Source organism: Erigeron canadensis, chromosome 4, assembly GCF_010389155.1.
Source record: "Erigeron canadensis isolate Cc75 chromosome 4, C_canadensis_v1, whole genome shotgun sequence".
NCBI classification, from domain to species: Eukaryota; Viridiplantae; Streptophyta; class Magnoliopsida; order Asterales; family Asteraceae; genus Erigeron; species Erigeron canadensis.
In genome coordinates this window covers 33,404,500-33,424,339 of record NC_057764.1, presented here as the reverse complement: position 1 = coordinate 33,424,339, position 19,840 = coordinate 33,404,500, and the positions used below count along the sequence as shown (strand labels likewise).

Below are 19,840 nucleotides of genomic sequence, written 5' to 3'. Positions count from 1 at the left end.
AAGTATTTATGTATCTGACTTTGTTTAATAAAGAGTCTTGATTAAAGACTGAATGTATACCATAATAATTGGCATGTAGTTAAATTTATAGTTAACAGAAGGGCCGATTACTAGTGGTAACGAGCATAGCTTTCAGCGTGGTACATACCTCTATGATGGCTTCCAAAATGGTGTCTATATACTATTGGGCAAGTATAGCTGCAATGTGGTATCTAACACGTTGTGTATGCTTGATATTTATCTACGAGTATTTATAAGACAACATTTGACATTGTTTTGCTGGTTTAACATGCATGATATTATGAACTTGAAACCTTGACTTGATATGCATCCTTTTCAATTTTGGTGTTTCTCTTCACGAGAAAGTTTAGAAGATAAAATTACGATGACAATTAAGACTTACAAAATTCAAGAAAATTTTACTCAGTAGGTACTAATTGCAAACTACAATTACACTATGTTTTTACAAACGTACGGGCTTCACGCTGTCCTTCAAAAAACCGAACCTGACAATTAACCTGGACCGAACCGACCCCATAAAACATGGGCCGATCCTCGGTCCATCTTTGTTCATGTTGTTCATTTAAACTAAACGAATAAATATTGTGTTCATGTTCGTTTAATGGACTTCTCACCGAACAGTTTATAAAGTGTTAAAAGGTCATTTACATCCCTCCATCTAATGCTCCAACAGTCGTTCTAAAAGTATTAATCTTAGTTATCCAAAAATTGACTATGACAACAAGATAGACTATTAGCCTCTAATATTAAAAAAAGTAGGTCGGTAAGCATTACAGAATAATTAACATAAACAAATGCTAGTAGGTTATTGTATAATTAAGGTCTTTCTTTAAAATTAACAAAATATAGGTATAATTAAGTATCACGGGATCATTCTAAACCCACACATTTTTTCTAACTTTAATTAATCAATGTCTTAATTAACTAACGAAACACGTGTTACCTCACGTCAGCCTACTATAGGCCTATAGCACTCGTTCCCTCTGCTGACGTGGACCAACCAAATATTACTAACAGATATTATTTCTTTGTTTCAGTCTCATCCACGAATTTTTAACACTCTCTCTCCTCACAGCCATCCTTTTGATTTTCTTTGCCACGTGTCACGTGTTCATATCCCCTAACTTTTCCCTCGATTTTTTTATTTTTATTTTTAACTTATACACATAAACTCTGTCTTCTTTCTCTCTCACAGACAAACAGATACAGCACATACACACACACACGCACATATTTTCGCTCTCTGTATCTATAATATATATCGACATAAACGCAGATTTGTTGCATATTTCGGAAATTAGGTTTTACTTGAACGGAAAGCTATTGGAATTTTGTAGTGTGATTTGGTTGACTTCAGGTTTCCCAGCGACTTTTTTCATTTTTCCGGCGAGTTTTTCAGTTTCCGGCGAGTTTTTCATGGTTTTCGGAGAGTTTTTCAGGTAGATCTTTCTATGATATTAATTTGAACTTAACTGGTGTTTTTTTCATTAGTAATATAGTCTTTTTTTTATTTGAAATTTAGAAAGTATGATTTCTATGTAGTAGATTTTTTAGATAAAATTTATTTACTTTTGTGAAGGAAAGTTATGTTATGTGTGAAATCTGATTAATATAAGCAATTTTATTATTAAATTATGATAATTGTTATATTAGTATGAGTTAATTGATAGTAATTGTTTTTGATAGTAATTTTGAATACATAAAAAAATCTGTATATAAATGCAGCAATATTATTTGTAGTTTCAAGGATTGAAATTATAAGAAAAAAACAAAAGATGTTAAAGTGTTGTGAAGTTGTTTAAGCAGGTTCTTAAAACAAACATAAGCATATAGATGTAACTTGTAAGAAGTATCTTTGCATCTTAAAAGCTCCGGCTTTTTGTAACGTTTCTTGGAGTAGCGTTTCATTTTGGAGTTTTTTTTTTTTTAATTTAAAATGTCATCTCCACTGTTATAACCAAACAAAGATTCTAATATGATAGGAGCTTGTTTTAAAAAGTAAAAGCTTTAAGCTCCTAAAACCTCCAAAAAGCTTCTTACCAAATATACCCCCCAAGTCCTCAACAAGTCAAAAACAACATCTAAAGTTAGATACAATGATACATACTAATAGATTTTGGCGTATAGTTTACTACGTTAAGAAGCACGTAACCTTGTTCTTTGTATAATTTATTGAGCATAGTATAGTAACCCTTATATTGGTTTAGTATATAATTATGTTAATCTTGTTGCTATTGAGGTCTAATATTTTTTTTCTTGTTCTTTTTGAGTGCTTATCTGAGGTAAAGGGAGGCTTTGTGTTTTGTATAATTATGATGTTCGATATTGACATCCCCTCCATTATCAGTGCTGGATAGAAGAGTTTGAAAGAATGTCAGACATGTCTATGTATGAGGTATGAATTTTAATTTTATTGCTAGCTTTGTGTTATTGCTGTTAAGATTCAAATTCGCTTAATTCATTTTACTGTAGGCCTGTAGCACATGTTCTCGTTCATTGCTGATGAGAGTGACTGAGAGACCAGATTTTAGTTGGTTAAATAAAACGTGATAGTTACAGCTTTTTTGTATCTTTTTGTAGCTAAGTTTTCCGTGAATCATGATGGGAATCTAAAGCATTGAAATTTATAAGTTGCACATGTAATATGATACTTTAAGTTATCTCTTCTAGTTATCAGAAACTTTTTTTTGTTTTTTAATCCGTTTCCATGTCAGTGAGTATTCCTAACAACATATAAGTGTGAATTTTGTGTAAGTTTTATTTCTATGCAGCCTAGCCCCTTGTTGAATGAACCCTTTGCTTATAGATCATGTATCAAGGTGGAATTTTTAAATTACGTAAATCGCCTCTGTTTATGATATCGTTGACCTTCTCTACGAACTAAAGGAGAGATATCATCTGGAGTTATGAGCTAATCAGATGATAGAGTCATGTGAAATTCAAAATTTTGCAATTGCTGATTGTGAACTTTTCTTTTAGATTAACTTAATAACACACTTCATTTTGGCAGTTGGAAGTTGATGATTTACATTTATGTTTGTTTTGGTTTGTCTTTCACAAATTTACTGGAATGTTATCCTACAAACTTTTATTGCAGCTAATGTGAAATATAATGGCTAATTTTCTAACTGGTGTTGCAGCTCGATGATATAATCTGGGATGACTTTGATCAAGGTGATGACCATATAGTACCACACCCTACTAATGCTAGGACAAGTAGAAATTCATTTGAACGTGATAACTGTAAGAAATTCCGGCGTGAGACAACTCCTATTTTGAGCAACTCTGGCAATCTTGGTGTTTCCAATACTGTCTATCAAGGGATCACAGAAACAGACTCTAAGCCATTGGATAAGAAAACGAACATGATGGAAAAGGAAATACTTTCTCATCGACCGCCTGCTGTATTCAGGTCTTCAAGTGATGGTGAGATTGTTAAAGATATACCTAATTTAGCATCTGATGACACTAGAATGTCACGTAGCTGCTTCAAAATTAGCCATGTCACCTCTGGTGCTGATTCTGGTGTCGGAGATCATGTCCTCAGTGGCACATCAGCTGCAGGTGATAATAAGTCATACAGTTACCCGCTAACACATATTTCCCAAGAAGGAGATCTTTGTTTTGTAGACAATAATTGTGAGGATAAGGGATCAAGTGATCTTTTATATTATGGCTGGCCTGATATTGAAAACTTCGAGGATGTAGACCAGTTAATAAGGTAGATCTAACTTTCAAAAGTAAATATTCTCTTCATTGGTGATAGAAGAATATTTTACACATGCTTTCTTTTCTGCATGCAGAAGTTGTGATTCATCATTTGGACTAGGTGTTACAAACAATGATACTGAACTTGGCTGGTATACATCAGATCGACTTGAGGGTTCTGAAGAAGCATCAAGTTTCAACTTCCCGTGTCCCAAGCCAAGTGATTTGAAAAATATCTTAATGAATCATGATTCTTCAGAGTCAAATAATCACAAGATAAGTTGTATCTCTGAAAGCAAAGATGAACTTAATTACAGAAATCAGGTTAGTCCATCTCTTCTTACAAAAACCTTGAGATGCATGCTTTTGCTTAATATTTTTTACTCTACTGTTAACTATGTAATTATTGGTTAATAGTAGTCTTTTTTTTTGTAGTTTGGCCGTTTCTTTTTAATTGTGTAATGCCCTGAAAATCATGTATAAATATGTAGTTGTGGTGATATTTGACTGATCAACTTGCAGAAAAAGCAGTCAAAGAATCAGAGTCAGATGGAAGGAAATAAAGTAGGACAAGGTGTAGGAAACGATGATAGTTCCTTGTATCAAATCAGTGACTTGACAAGCAATGATAGTCGGCTTTCTTCCAGAAATAAGTTTGACCAAGTGTTTACCTCGTTAGGCAATCGACAGCAGTATAGAAACCTCGAACCTGATTTTTCTGGTCACATGCCGAGCAACACATCTTATCTACCTCCAAGTTATTCTCATCAAACCACACCTGGACCAATGGAGTCTGGTATTACATCTGAACATAAGGATCTAAAGGCCCCTTGTCTGATGGAGTTTTCCTATGCATCTAACCAGGGTTATTCAATGGGGAGTGCTGCTGAAGTTGATGTGCAAAATCAGGAAGGTAATTTACAAGGATTTCAGCCCTTACCTATTGGATGCCCTAGACAGACAGGTATGATGTTTCAGTCTTCAAAGAGTATCTTGCTTTCTACTGAAAACCAAGTTCACGGAAATGAACTTGAAAAGCAAAGTGATATGGAAGGGGTTGAAAAAAGAGATGATGTAGGATTATCAAATGGTTCAGCAAGCTCTTTAATTGGTTCTGACTTGGATCAGATGTCACTTGAATCAACTTGTTTCCGACAGCTACGACAGATTATGGAACAGGTACGCTGTTTTCACTATATTTCATACCTTACTCAATCTTTTACATGCATGTTGAAGTCAAAACCTGGACCATAGTATGACTCACATTTGCATCTTTGAGATCTCTTGTACACCCAACTGTTCTGAAAGTTGAAACTTAAAAGTTGGTGTATATATATCGACTGCGAGAAGTGTTTAGATCCTATACCGTTCTACAAGGCCCTCTTTTGTCTATATTGCCTATGTTCTAAGCAGTTTACGTATATCCCTGGGGTGGTCCGTGCTGTTCATTAAGCCTTGTATGTGGGTTTACACCACTAAATTTATATGGACGCTCGATGTGGAGAAAAATAATCATGGCTTCTGGGTCTTGCGGTCTTGATTTTTTATTGGGTACACAGAATTGGGTTGATATGTACCAAACTGATTATGAAGAAAAATCACAGAAACACAGCAGTAAATAATAGATAAATAACTGGATTCGAGCTCCAGCAACCCCTAATTGTTCATAAGAACCACAGTAGTTTAACTGACTAACAATAGGGTGGCCATAGGCCTTATTTAACCAAATGGTTTAAACCTAAACTTGAGGCACAAGAATATACTAAAAATACGAAATTAGGTATTAAAGACGACACTTTGCACCCTTGCACTTAATAATAGCTGATCATATCATGTGTTTATTCAATTTTTAAGAATAATAGATTTTAGATGAATGAATGAATAGTACCTTGGTCCTGATCTACAAGAACAAGTGAGATGTTCATAGTTGCACCAAGGAAGGGATGTTTGGCATCGTTTTTTGAAAAAAAAGTATTGTGTTCTAAGGTCCTAAATAATCAGTTTTGGGCCTTTGGGTATAGTGTAACTGAGTTAGGTTATCGGATTATTTAGGGGTCAAATAATCGGTTAAGCAGTGGCGACTGGCGACTTTTGGAATATTGCTGATTGTGAGTTTTTGATCATTTCATATCCCATAATCGTTTTCAAAGGACATTGCTGAATATCCCCTAACTGTTGTGGATCTTACAACCCATTTGTGAAAGCCATGTTGATTGTTACAGAATATGGATCATAATACAGTCAAATATAATATTATAACCAGTTCTAAGTTTCTAACTGAGCCCAGAGTGTGAAGAGTACAGTTATCTGCGAGAAGTAATGGAGTATGTTCATCATGTGACTGATTTAATGATAGAACAAATGGAACCAAAAAGTAAGGTTTTGGGTAAAGCACACCTAAGAAACGTGGTGAAAGTGTGTCAAGTTTGGCCGTCAATTTAAATAGTGTGGGGTGAATATCGCACACAGCATTTAGAGTACTAGGTATGCACATTAGATGTAGTTTATGTTAGTTGCAACTAAATGGAAATGAAGCATTAACATCTTCTATACATGCCAAATCTAGGCTGCCAAGTAATAAAAGTGGAGAAAAGAGTTGAAGACATACACAATTATGGGAATGTTATGATAAATGAGGTATCACAGTCAGGGTAGACATTGAGTTACATGAGCAGTAAAGTTGTGGGCATTAAGAGAAATCTATGAACTAACACAATATGGAGTTCATGGAGTACACTGCCCTGTGAAACTGTGCCCCTGCAGTTATTTTAAACAAAAATTTAAGACTTGGAACATACTACCTGCATGCACCTGATTCTCGTTTATTTTATCGTCTTACTTGTACTCTTAACTTTTCTAAAGTTTCTTAACTTGTACCTGTTTATTTTCAGTTGGACTTGAGAACTAAGTTATGTATAAGGGACAGTCTGTACCGATTAGCGAGAAGTGCTGAGCAGCGGCATAATAATCCAGGTCTCAATAGTGCCGCAACTGATATGAACGATATTGGTGGTCCTATAATTGCTGATAGATCTGACAAGTATGATTCCTTTCTCTCATGCTATATGAGTTACTCAACTATCATTTATCTTTGTGGTGGAAATCAGGCATGGTTTCAGCTGGAGGTTGGCTTATTTTTTGTATAGCTCAATGGATGTTATGATCCATTTACTTGTGTATAGGTCAATTTGAGTTTTGTTATTGAACGGGTCAAATTTAAAAAGTTAGCTAAAAGGACATGCCAAACGGGTCAAGGAGGGTCAAATGGGTGGAAAGTTGCTCAATCAATCTTTAGTGTATGTGGCAGACCCCTAAACCTAACTTGGTGATACATATATGGGAAAGTGGACTAATAAGTTTTAGCAGGCCAAGGAATTGGACTAGGTCTGTTTCAACCAGTATTAGAGTATGACTTTTTTTTGACCCAAACCCCTTTGTCCTCTTATTTAACCCACCGCAACCCGCCTATCATGCCACCTCTGCTTTTTAAACTATTTACTTTATTGCATTGACCTGACATATTCTGGTATATGTTGATAAATGATTAAATGGCTCTGTTACCACTATAATTACAGGTGCACTGGATTCATGGATATGGAAACTGATACAAATCCTATAGATCGTTCGGTAGCACATTTATTGTTTCATAGGCCTTCAGAATCACCTAATTTGCCTGCTCCATTGTCTCCCAAGCCAAATCTGGTAAATTATCTATTGTTTCTGGTTCACTTTGTTATTGCAATAAATAGATTATAGATTTTACGTGATACTGAAATTGTAATATCCTTGCTGAACAGAAACAAGGGTCTATGCCAGGACCCTCGAGGATGACAGAGAAAATAGTACGTCAAGAAGAATTAGCAGCCGAGTCAAATGACAAGACCGGTGGCAACGAAATTAGGCTATAGTTATTGTTTATAGTTTGTGCAATATAATGTATAAAATCATCCAAGAGGCCCCATGGATCACAACATATACCTATACCAGTAGGGCTTTTACAATTTCTTGGTATATATCCCTTTTTTTTAAAAAATCTTGATAGCAATTTATGTCTTAAATTAACCTTCAAATGATCTTCTATACGTCGTTACCATGAGTTGCTGGCACGAGGATGGCTGTTCTGCTCCTCGATTTCGTAAGTACTCAGGGACTCGAAACTTTTAAAGACTAATGTGGTATCAGTTACCAGATTTACCATCTTACAATAATGTGGTATCATTTACCAGATTTACTAGATTCAAACAATGAATTTCCTCACATTTGCACAAGATAGAGAAAGATTGAGAAATAGGCTAGCAGCTAGAGTGATTCACTGGTCAGTGAACAGCAAAGCCCTTCACATTTCAACAAGATTGAGAAATGTCATCAGTAATTCAGTATACTAATGACATACTTCCACTCTTTGTAATCATACTGAGATCAAGCTGATCACTTTATCCAATTTCAAACCAGCCATAAATTGAACAAGAGGATGTTAATCAGTTTAACCAATAAATTTGAGGATTTCTGGTGAACAAATTGATTTAATTTGTACATAATGACATAGCTGATACGATTAACCGCTCATGAGAATCCAAGAATGCAATCAACAAATCTTTTCATTCAAGAAGATGCAACATTTTCATTGTTTTCCAAACAATTGATATACTACATTTCAAAAAGAAAACTCATGTCATTGGTTACAATGCCCAAAAGTACAGGTAAGAAATAATACTTGCAGAGCTACTGACAGAGTGACAGTATAGGTTACACAAGTTTTGAACTGATAAGATACCTGAATTCTTTAAAAAGAAATGTTACATAGCACAAATACTACTAAAAGATATGCGCTAATCAAACTGTTGTCGAAGATGCATCTCTGTTTCGCTTTTCCAAGTAGCATGTGATGACTGACCTTTCATTCGTTTATTCTTTTCCTTGTCCTTAATCATAGATCCTTTCTTCTTTGATGATTCGTCAGTCTCTTTCATAGGACGGTCATTACAAACAGGGCACACCATTCCTCGTGCATTAGAGAATGTTTTGGGTATTCCGCACTGCACACACATCCTGTAGAAAAACAATGTCGTCAAGAGTACAAGAAAAAATAATGACAGATAAATAATTCAATAAAAAAGTAAATCCAATCTTTGACATCAGAAGGGTAATTTAGGATCAGATTTTGAAACTAGATTATGGGGAAAGACTATTTTCGTGACTTAAAGGGGCATATGAAGAGCACCTCAAAAGGTCTGCAGCATCTTCTGGATTTGGATTAGTTGCAGTCACCACGCGTTTTGCAGATCCTCCAGTTGTATTTGATGAAACCTTAGATTGAGTTGATGTATTGGTCCCAGCGTCACTGCTTACTCTGTCACGTATTCCCACTAATTGCGCTTTAGCCTGCATTACGGCACCTATGAAAAACAATAATAAAATCTCATTATGCTTCGTTCTAATCGAAAGAGCTTTCTATACCGTAAAATAGCATTTACAGAGTAGCCGATTGCCAACCAACTATACTTTTCCAAGGACTAATACATGAACTACACATTACATGTTCCTGTGAAAGTAGATTCGAGCCTCATATTTTTTATACTAAAATTGCAGCTTACACATCACAGGTGGCATCCATGTGGGGTTAAAAACATATTAAAAGAAAGAATACCCCCAATGATCTATAAGTCATACTCACCATCCTATGTAAGGCTGGCAATTTTGACACGGGACCTGTTAACACGACACGACCTGTTCTTAACAGGTTTCGTGTTTGACCTTAAAAAGTGATTGTAATACACATAGGATTGTATTACTATGAAGTAGGAGGTCAAGGATAAAGCTAAGTTGGCCATATCACACTAACGATGGTATTGATGAAGTAGTCCCCTAAGTCCCTAACCAAGTAACCATCAAATTTCATACCAATAATCATACTTGATTTAAAAAAAAAAACTAAAACATATCAGTATGCCATAGCGGAACATTTTTTGACCATTTATAAATGGTTAGTTTGCAACAGAAGTTTAGATAAAATGATGAGAATTGTCTTCAGTGTTAATTTTGCATTTTGACAAGTAAATGATGAGCTTACAACAGAACAACAAAGGACAGGGGTTAATATCACACATTTGTCTGGTAAACAAGAGGCAAAAGTCATAAAATTTGCAAAACTTGTAAGATTTGAGGGGCTTGCAAATGCGTTCTTTAGGATATTGTGCATCTCTTCCTTTAAACTTAAGGTGGTGGATTTCTGACCAAATATATATAAGTGATCAGGTTCTTATCATACTAAATATCTGCAGGAAAATGTTATTATATTGTAGAGAAAGAAACTACCTTCAGGCACATCATTTTTGTCTCTGCGATTTCTCCGACGACCATGCCGCCACAGCTGCCCATCATTATCTTTTTCTGCTGATCCCGTCTCTCCAACAGAGTTGTTAAGAAACTGTGGAGGTCCTGAAACCTTGAAGAATTACAGGAAAATAAGTATCATAAGTTTTTAGCTGACATAAACCACAGTAATTAATTTTCAGAGACGAAGATGAGAAAAAACAAAAGAAACAAAGATTATGAAACCTCTTGAATGCAGAAATTGTCTATCATTACTCACTTTTTAACTTGTTGATATCAATCCTATTACCAAGCACGCAAATACTCTTTGTAGAGGATTAATTTGCTAGCCTTCACTACCAAATTCCAGTATGTAGCATTCTCTATAAACTCAATGGTCAAAATTGTTGCAAAAGGAACCAACAAGATGTTCACACAACCCACGACTTAAGGTAAACATATCAATATCCTCAAATAACCCGTTTCAAACCCCTCACCTATGCACTTGGCTACCTAAAAAGATGACACCTTAAATCTATAATATAAAGATACACAAAAAAACGAAATGCCTTATTTACTTATGTAATTAAAAATGACGTGCTCACTCGGTAACTTGTTAGAGTGAAGCATAAATCTATCCTGGAATTCTTTACGAGGTCAGGTTCGAATCTGACTAGGTACAAACTTGGCAGTGGCCAGTGAAAAGTTCGGAAACAATTACGGAATACTTCAGTTATGCGGAGTACATGTGATTACGATAAAAATGAGTCGCCTTTCCCAGGTGAACTGAATAGGGTCTCATCCATTAATGTATTTACTTTGGTAAAATCATCATGAAGTCCAGCTGATACATTTGAATTAAGGGTTTTTATAATTCATAGTCATAAAGCAAAAAAGGGGGCATTATTTTTTTCCGGCCACTAAAGCAACATCATACAGTTTAATTATATATATTTATCATAATCATAATATATATCTTCTTTTGTAATAAAAAAAAGTGTGTGTGTGTGTGTGACAGAGAGAGAGAGATTACTTCGGAGAATGCGAGGAATGCGGAAGGAAGAGAAGATGATGATGAAGTATTTGGAGGTGGATCAAATAAAGGCTTTTTTATTTTATAATTGCTGCCTGAAACGTCGTCGTTTTGATGGTCTTGTTTTTCTTCTTCGTCGTCGTCAGATGAGCTGCTGAGGTAAGTTTGTTCTTGTTCATCTTCGGATGATGGATAGCTTTGTATAAGTGACAAACTCATTACCTCCTATATCTATATCTATATCTATATATCTATCTCTGTCTGTGTGTTTGAGGGTTTGAAGTACGATTTCCAGGGAGAAACTCACAAGTCAGGGAAGATTGATTTGGTATATGGGCCGTGATTAAATTGGACCGGTTTCTACTAAATTTTAATTTTCCAAAGAATTTGTGATGGCCCATTTGTCAACTCAATTGAGATTTGACAAAAAAGAAAAAGAAAAAAAAAAGAAGATAAATTTGACGAATTTGATAGAGCTAAAATCATGCCTTAGGATGACACACAACAGATAAAAGGTTTAAGAGATATCATGTGTAATACTCAGTGCTAGATTTTTAGGAACTTTTCTGGGCCTATAAAATTAGTCAAACACAAAAAAATTGGCAAATTTTTTTCTAAAGGTTTAAATCAACGTAGAAAACCTAGTATAGACGTATAGTGTTTGTTTTTTGAATACAAACTGATCTTTCTTTTAGGACCGAACCCATGGAATCTTTATGTATCATCCCATGGCGTTATCCACATTTATTCCACATTCAATCATTTAATTTTGTGTGGGGTTAATACGGTACTCGATTGGTGGTTGTGATAATGGTATATAAACCTACAAAATGGGAGTGGTGACATTATTTTTATTGGATGGAAATAAGTGAGTGATCATGTGTTGTATGTTATTAAGTGAGAAAAAAAGATTATGTGTAACATTGTGCTTGGTGAACTGGAGCCGGTCAAATCATGCCAACCTTATAAGATATGGAAAAACTTAGCTTGGATAATAGCGTGTAATTGGGATAATCTCGTAACCTACATTTACATTACTAAAACACAGCGATTATAAATATTTATCACATCACTATTAAAAGGTTTACAAACTAAATAACGTCATGTCAACAATTACTTCTTCCGGCTATATAAGGTTTACAGCATTAAACTGCATCTTGACCTTCCGGCTATGGCTGATACCTTCTTCATCAGGTTTATCTTGAGGAAAAGCGATACCTGACAATTCAAACCTCTTGGTGTTCTGTTACTTCACCACATACTATTTGGATATCGTCTACTTGGTTTATCTTAATAAACCAGTCAGGCAGTTGTCCAATCTAGACCCATTCTCTCAATAACTGGACATGCAAATCTAAATTCATGTGCATAAAGAGATGAACCATGTAACATCATTCACTTAATCCTTTGGTGAACTTTGTTTCTCTTTAGTGAACCGTGCTTTATGCTTATAATACTCTTCCAGCTCGTTCTCCAGTTTTTCAATGAACTCACTTGTATGTTCAAGGGATTGTTCATATTTGTATTTTTCCAACGCCTGCAAAATTCGTATAATCATCAAAAATGAAAAATGTTCAATAACAACATTATATGTGAATTTCTAGAGTACTTAAGGATATGTAAAAAAGCGCTAACTGCATAAAAAGACATGATGTACCAAATATTCGCCAAAAAAAGTAGCCACATGCAAAATAAATCGATGACATGTTGGTAACTTTAGACTTCTCATCAGCATGTTACTACTGATGCAGTTGCAGAAAAAAAGTAATCTTGGATTACCGTTTATCGTGCTTTTCTTTAAGCCTAAAATAAGTTATTTACCCATAATAGCAATGACATCAAACTTGTTTGCTTTCTTATGCCGTTATCCCAATAATACAGCCACTTAGAACTGAATGCATTTGCATCATGAATAAAAAATTACCTTTGCTTTTGACAGGGTATCTGGTGGTGACATGATTTCTGGTTGCACATAATTTTTCCCACGGAAAAATATGATGACATTATTAGGTTTTATATCAATCACAATGCCTTTACTTAGTCGAGTAAGCTCATCGGCATATTCTTGGATCTGTCCAGGTTTACAAGGTTTGCAAACAACCTTAACAGTCTCATGGTTCTTCCAATGAAGGTGCATATTTAGAACAACTCCTCCAAATACCCCACGTCTCCCAACTGGAACATAATGTTTCTTTTTCTCACCAGTTCGCTTTAGGTAGAACTTTTCTTCCTCTGTTAAAATTTCAGGATCATATACTTCAGCTGAAGCTTTCCGTACCTCAAATTTCCTTAGTTTTTCAATCAACCATTCTTCCTTCCTTTTGGCCTGGGAGAAAAAAACATATATAAGGTAACGAATTCGTATATTCATAGTTCACCTTCTGTTCCATACAAGATGCATATGGTTTGACTTTTAAAGTACAATCAAGTACTATATATACCCAAAATGATAGGGACATTTCCAAGTTCAACCCCATTATATTTTGATCATTATCATCATTAAACTTCAAGATTTTAGATGATTATGAAAAAAACCCACTTTGAATACAATACATGAGTCAATGTTTCACAATGGACTAATAACGAGTGGCCATTTCTTCCCATTCACTAATGAATGGGTTGATTCAGATTATGTTTATGGCTTATCGTCAAATGAGTGTCAAATGAGTAATAAGCTTATCAGATAAAGATCAATTGATCAAATGTCACCCAAATTTTGTACTGCTGCATGAACTTCCTTAATCATTTTACTTATTATTAGACATATATACTTTTTTGTAACCTCATTTCACTTGCACCTTAAAATTACTAATGATGACCCATTACCCAATCTGCCTCACACGCCCATAATTCCACCTCTGCTTTCTGTCAATGTGTAGGTCAGATGAAATACTAATCTGGTTCATTTGACCTCAAATAAGAAAATGAAAATGAACCTGGAATAGAGTGTATACGTGATCAATATTAAATATTATGCAAATAGCAAGGTAGAAATGCTTCTAACCTTTCCCAGCCTGTATAAAATCCTAACTTCTGGATTCGGAGATCTCATCTTTTTCTTTGCCTTCAAACGATAAAACCTTAATTCATTAAGTTTGGTCTTTTTTGACACTTGACCTCGTGTTTGTTTCTTGTCCCCTTCTCTCAAACGATCAGGTCTTTTTAGCTGTTTATTAATACGAAACCTGACAACTTCTTTATCCGTTGTCATTTCAATAGCAGAATTGCTCATTAATCGAACATGTGACATTAATAAATGACTATTGTATAGCACAAATGTAAGTTTTTCACTGGTTGGGGATGCCATTGGGACACATGAAAGTGAATGAGTAAGCAGATTGGCCCTTGGATTTGTATATCTTATGTCTAGGCAATGATTTTGGCTAATCGAATTCCTGAATAAACAGCAATAGTATAATATTAGTTTATAATATCCCAGATTCTAATATAAGAATAACAGCTAATGATTCATGACGTTTGGCTAACATCACTAAAGCCACATACACCACAAAACTAAAGATACAATCTAACTTTTGAACTCAAAATGGTGGTTTGTCAAATCCAAAATACACATCGTTTAAATTCTCTACTCTAGGTTAATAACATAGTTTAGCTCTTATATAACTTATATTGGCACACTTACCCCTTAATATAAGTAGATCAAAATATTAGTCTGAAATCCTTATGTTGTTTTTGACAATGAAAATTAAAAAATATCTCAAATTTGTGAACAAAGCACCAGTTTTCTTTATGCTAAAGGTTGATACACCAAACAGACAGGTGCAATTTTAACCCAGCATTATGGTGCTTCTTATGAATTATGAATCTAATCCAATTAAGTATCATTTGTTGAAAACATAATATGCATCTCTAAATTTTAGTTGAAAGATGGTCAACTTGAAAACCAGTTCAAGTATGGCTCTCTTTAGGAACGCAAGAGGCATCAGCAATATGTTGATCATTTAACAAAACCCAAACTTAGAAACAGAAATGCATGAGAGATGTACAAAAACTGATAAACTTTTACCTGAGATAGTGCCGAATGGATGTGTTATGTACGAAATTATATATACGGCGACCAAAATATCTAACTGACATATGGCCGAGCATGAACTTCAGCAGGTGGAGCAGCAACAAACCTAAAACTGGTCAATTTCTATCGGATGTACAAAATCAAGTCCACAAAATCATAATACCACTAAAATATAATAAAGATACTTCCAGGTGATTAAAATTGATGTATGTACATATAATAAAGGAATGTAGTCCGAAAATAAGGATTGATTGTAACAAGTCTAAAAATTATAAATGCATTGCTTGTTTAAACACAACTTTAAAATCTTTTGATGTGTGATACATATCATACATAAAAAATAACGAAAGAAAATACTTCTTGTGATCGCATTGACACTAGTTGAGGTTAAACGAAATAATTTAACGATAGCGAGTATGCTAATGGTCAAGCAGCTACTTTCTAACTTTATCTTTATATAACAGAAAACATGTAACAAGGAAACTTAAGAATCAATGGTTAAACCGAGACTTTCTTTGCGGGTACCGACCTGCACATTGTGACATGTATTGTAGATTTTTAGCCCGACTCTGATGACTTCATTAAAATGCATAAATACTACTACTAAATTCTCAATTCTAATCATATTTTGGCAACCAACGATACCCTCAAGAAAAGAATCACATAACTAAAAAGAAAGTGGATTAATAAAAATATAAGATTGAGCTAATTATGGTATAGAAATTTAATGTATCAATTATAACAAAGAATACAAGTCAGATAGGCAAAACTTGAAAAACAAACCATGACACAATGCAAGTTCTTTCTTTTAGGCATTTCATCAAACAGTTTATATGCACACTTGACATTCACAATATATAGGAGAATTAACAGCTTTGAAATGAATAAAGCAAAACTTTTGAACATATTTAAGCAAGCCCATAGAAGTAATTAGCAGTTTCGTATAGTGAAAAATTGAAGAAAAAAAAAATACGAGTAATAACTTTTTGTTACGTAATTTCAGAAGAGAAGTTGGTGGGTCACCCACAACCAACTTAAAACAATATCCATTACCCGTAAACCTGCTGTGTTTCCCGTATCCGACAACCCGGTCTACAACCCTTGTGACCCGCTACTCGTGTAATCCGTGAATGACCCGATTACCTCTTACGTGGGGGTTTTATGATGGGAGAAGATATTTTAGAAAGGAAAATGAAACGCAAAAGGATGAATGAATACAAGTTAATTTTGTAACGATGCTGAATAAGTCAAATATTGGTCTAGTCTCTTAACTAGACCGGGTCTAAAATTACGCACGATTCGAGTCCGGGTTTTATTTATATCTGACGAAGTTAATTACGAGTAATATGCATGGTTAGAAAAAGTCAATATACAAAAGTAGTGTGTAGAAAAAGTCAACAATAACTTATTATAGATGCATGGATTGGAGGAAGCTAGTTCAAGAAATTTTCGTGTTTTGTTGGAAGGGATCAACATTGTAATATCAATAAAGAAAAAAAAAAGATTTAAAGCAAGTAAAACATCGATCGGATTGTGATGAAATCCTCATCATGATCACTTTTTATACAGAATTATTGTGAATTAAAGCAAGTAAATCTTTTATCTTATTGCATATGTAAAAAAACCGCCAACTTATATATCTGTTTTTTTTTTAAGGCTTGTGTTCCTGTTTTGACCTCCATGCATAACACTTCTCGGCAAATCTTATTTCCGAGTGTATTTTATCTCATAAGTAGAGTATATCAAAGAAAGACTAAATAATGGAATCCTCATAAATAAAACAACTGAATCATTGATTTTATTGCATTTTAAAGAAACCAATTAACATATTTCCTCAATCGATTTAATTCAAGTGTGTGTGACCCATATATATATATATTGACAATTGAAGTATGAATTAATTGTGCAATTAACTTTCATCAGTTGATTAATTAATTGGTTGCAGTACAAACTCTACGAATTTCGCCTTGAGTTCCTGCTTTGACCCCAACATCGCCCATCTTTATCATCGCCCTTCCGAACTCAGCGTTGAATCTTTGCCCGTTTCCTCCCAAAAATCCTTGGACAAACCGTTGGGTCCTTCTGTCGCTCCATAGCTTGGCATCCGATTCAATTACTCCCCGTCCGTTCCTCAGGTTCTCATAATACGAACTGCCAAAGCTGTTCACGCTGTCTGTATCAAGGGCCACACGCCTCGACCCATCACCACCATTTGGGCAGAGTGCTCGGAGCTGTGGCAAGAAGGCTGGGTTAATATCCGGGTCGGGTCCATTGGTGTTGTTGAAGTTGTATAGTCTGTAGCTGAATAAAGCACAAGCTGCTGTTCCTATTGTGTGTCCACCTATTCAACGAAAAATGACATATATATAAGCTTAATTTTATCATGAGGGCATGCATATATATATAGTTAATTATACGTATAATGTATATACTTATTGTATTGTAAGTTATCTTTAATTAATTAATTTTGTTCTGCATGCTTACCAACAAGGGTAACAAGATCTTGGATGTTAAGACCTTTGTCGGCAAACTTTTGGATTTGGACAGTCATTGGGTCATTGAAAGCGGGCAAGTTTGCCGTATCAGATGCTTGTGAAACCAATCCGTCTCTACGTCCCAGGGGCACCTGCCAACTACGTCCACCCGTCTGCAAAATAGCGATAAATACCACATTTAGTTATGCAGTTAACCCACATGTAATGCAAAAAGGACTTTTTATAGTGCTTAAGTACCAGGACAACGGAATCGCGGGCAGCAATGGCTAGAATATCAGCACAAGAAACGACTCCAGGGCAGGTGGTTTCGAGTTGTGTCTTTGCAGCATCAATAACTTCAAAGCCTCTCAAGAGAGAATTGGGTGGCGCAGTCTTTTCGGTTGATGCACCGTTAATTAGTATAGATGCATCACAACCATTGACAAAGCAGTCATGGAAGAACATCCTTAGTAAACCAGGTGCAATGGTAGGGTTAGCTTGAACTGCAGACCGGACCGCTGACTGGACAACGGATTCGACACTTGGGCAAGTGGACCTGTAGAAGCCAACACGAGTGCCACGACTACCACGTCCCTGATTGCCTTGGCTTAGTGCCAAGGTAGTGAAGGTGGCTAACAAGAAAACAAGCAAGACAAACTTTTTTTTAAAGGATAGTATCTTCATTATTCAGTACTAATCAGCAATTTATATGAGAGTATAGTAGTGATGGATTATATGTAAAGGACTACTAGCTTGTGTATGTATTAAGTTAAGTAGTGTATTTGGAGAATGAAATGATGAGAGACATAGCCTGGAGGGAAGGTTATATATATAGGGGGTATGTTGAGTGACTGAATGAAAGTCAAACATCTAAATTATGTCAAAATGCTCAAAGAATGTATGTAGTTGCAAGGAAGCAAGGTGTAACCGTGTAAAGCGAATCCTTCAAAATTATGGTGCAATAGTGCCATCCAACTCATGATTTTCCCATACTTCAAATATTATATTGTTGTTCTAAATTTTGAAAAACTTTTATGCATGCATGTAAAGTATATATGAACCTTCACATGCATATAAGCAAAAATGTTATATTATCTTATAATAATTAATAATTCTAGCACTTTCTCTTATACACAAAGTTTATTTATATCCTATTTAAAAAGTTTTTGTCTTAATAGTAAAATACAAGTAAATTAAGCATAGAATGTACAAGTATTTCACCCAATCAATGTATCAATTACCACTCCCAAAATTAGTCGTGGGCCTCGTCATCTAATTGCCACGTTAATAGAAATAAAAATACTAAATACAACAAACTATCAATAACATTCAAGCACCCAAAAAAAATTGATTCTTCAATATACATATTTAACATTTAATTTACACCCTTTCTAAATTTTTTTTGCTTTCAAACGCTTATATATTAATCTAATATAACTATCACTTAACATTTAATAATTTTATACGAGCATGGTATCCACGCAATGCGGCTGCGAGCCGGCGGTGACGGTGACGGATGGTGACATCATCAATTGATGTAGGTAAAGGTATTTGATTTAAAGGGGTTAGTAGAGATATTTTATAATATAATGGACTAATAGTGTAATTTAATATTAAGGATTTTGGTGATGTAATCCATTAAGGGTATTTTGGTGAATTCACATGTCCTATTTTATTTAAACTTTCAATATGGGATTATAATTTTTATATAGTAGTATAGATTGAGTTTAACACTTAAACACAACCTTAAACATTTCTTATTTAGGTTTCATATGTATCAGTCTACCCTTAATCTATCATTAGCTTACATGACTTCTTCAAGATTATCTGTTGTCTTTGTCCTTGGCAGATAACATTTTTGTTGCTTCAATTAATTGCCGTTACAACTTAATCTACAATTGTTATTCCTATTTCTTTTTACTTTTACTAGCTAAACACCTTATCATTTGCGAGTCAAAAGCTATAAGTTGGTTACAACTTTTGTTTTCGAAGTACCTAACCTACTCATGTAGTAAATACACATTACATTATAATGTAATTATAGCACTTTGCTAATCAGTAGCCATTAACCTGTTTTAAAGCATAGTATTACCAGAAACGTTAACAACATATAGCCATGTTGCATCCTAAAACTCAAAACCAGAGAATAGGTGTTATCCCCGGCCATCGACCGGGCATAACACTAGTTTCTATAATAACGCATATAACCAAAGTACGTGTTTTACCTTTAATTCTTAATACTTCTTTTTATAAAATTTC

The 19,840-nt window shown here is 34.7% G+C and overlaps 4 protein-coding genes across 5 annotated transcripts; 1 reads left to right on the top strand and 3 right to left on the bottom strand.

Moving 5' to 3' along the window:
- Positions 1-1,979: 1,979 nt before the first annotated feature.
- Positions 1,980-7,799, top strand: LOC122595525 (protein LNK1). Its single transcript, XM_043767892.1, has 7 exons — positions 1,980-2,416; positions 3,162-3,742; positions 3,825-4,053; positions 4,252-4,908; positions 6,621-6,769; positions 7,305-7,431; positions 7,527-7,799. Exons 1-7 carry the CDS (start codon positions 2,393-2,395, stop codon positions 7,635-7,637), a joined length of 1,878 nt encoding a protein of 625 aa, XP_043623827.1. The 5' UTR covers positions 1,980-2,392; the 3' UTR covers positions 7,638-7,799.
- Positions 7,800-8,381: 582 nt separating this feature from the next.
- On the bottom strand, positions 8,382-11,513 carry LOC122595526. Its single transcript, XM_043767893.1, has 4 exons — positions 11,075-11,513; positions 10,045-10,174; positions 8,951-9,125; positions 8,382-8,778 (listed from the first exon to the last, which is right to left on the bottom strand). The coding sequence occupies exons 1-4, from the start codon at positions 11,291-11,293 to the stop codon at positions 8,559-8,561; spliced, it is 744 nt and encodes a 247-aa protein (XP_043623828.1). The 5' UTR covers positions 11,294-11,513; the 3' UTR covers positions 8,382-8,558.
- Positions 11,514-12,079: 566 nt separating this feature from the next.
- On the bottom strand, positions 12,080-16,304 carry LOC122595743 (uncharacterized CRM domain-containing protein At3g25440, chloroplastic). 2 transcript variants are annotated; one of them, XM_043768173.1, is made up of 5 exons: positions 16,161-16,304; positions 15,102-15,219; positions 14,079-14,469; positions 12,999-13,400; positions 12,080-12,611 (listed from the first exon to the last, which is right to left on the bottom strand). In XM_043768173.1, the coding sequence occupies exons 2-5, from the start codon at positions 15,182-15,184 to the stop codon at positions 12,474-12,476; spliced, it is 1,014 nt and encodes a 337-aa protein (XP_043624108.1). In that variant the 5' UTR covers positions 15,185-15,219; positions 16,161-16,304; the 3' UTR covers positions 12,080-12,473. The 2 variants fall into 2 exon arrangements, with proteins under 2 accessions (XP_043624108.1, XP_043624107.1); XM_043768172.1 differs by lacking the exon at positions 16,161-16,304 and having other exon boundaries at positions 15,102-15,869.
- Positions 16,305-16,945: 641 nt separating this feature from the next.
- On the bottom strand, positions 16,946-18,350 carry LOC122597808 (peroxidase N1-like). The gene is made up of 3 exons (XM_043770383.1): positions 17,840-18,350; positions 17,592-17,754; positions 16,946-17,448 (listed from the first exon to the last, which is right to left on the bottom strand). The coding sequence occupies exons 1-3, from the start codon at positions 18,263-18,265 to the stop codon at positions 17,039-17,041; spliced, it is 999 nt and encodes a 332-aa protein (XP_043626318.1). The 5' UTR covers positions 18,266-18,350; the 3' UTR covers positions 16,946-17,038.
- Between the last annotated feature and the right edge of the window lie 1,490 nt (positions 18,351-19,840).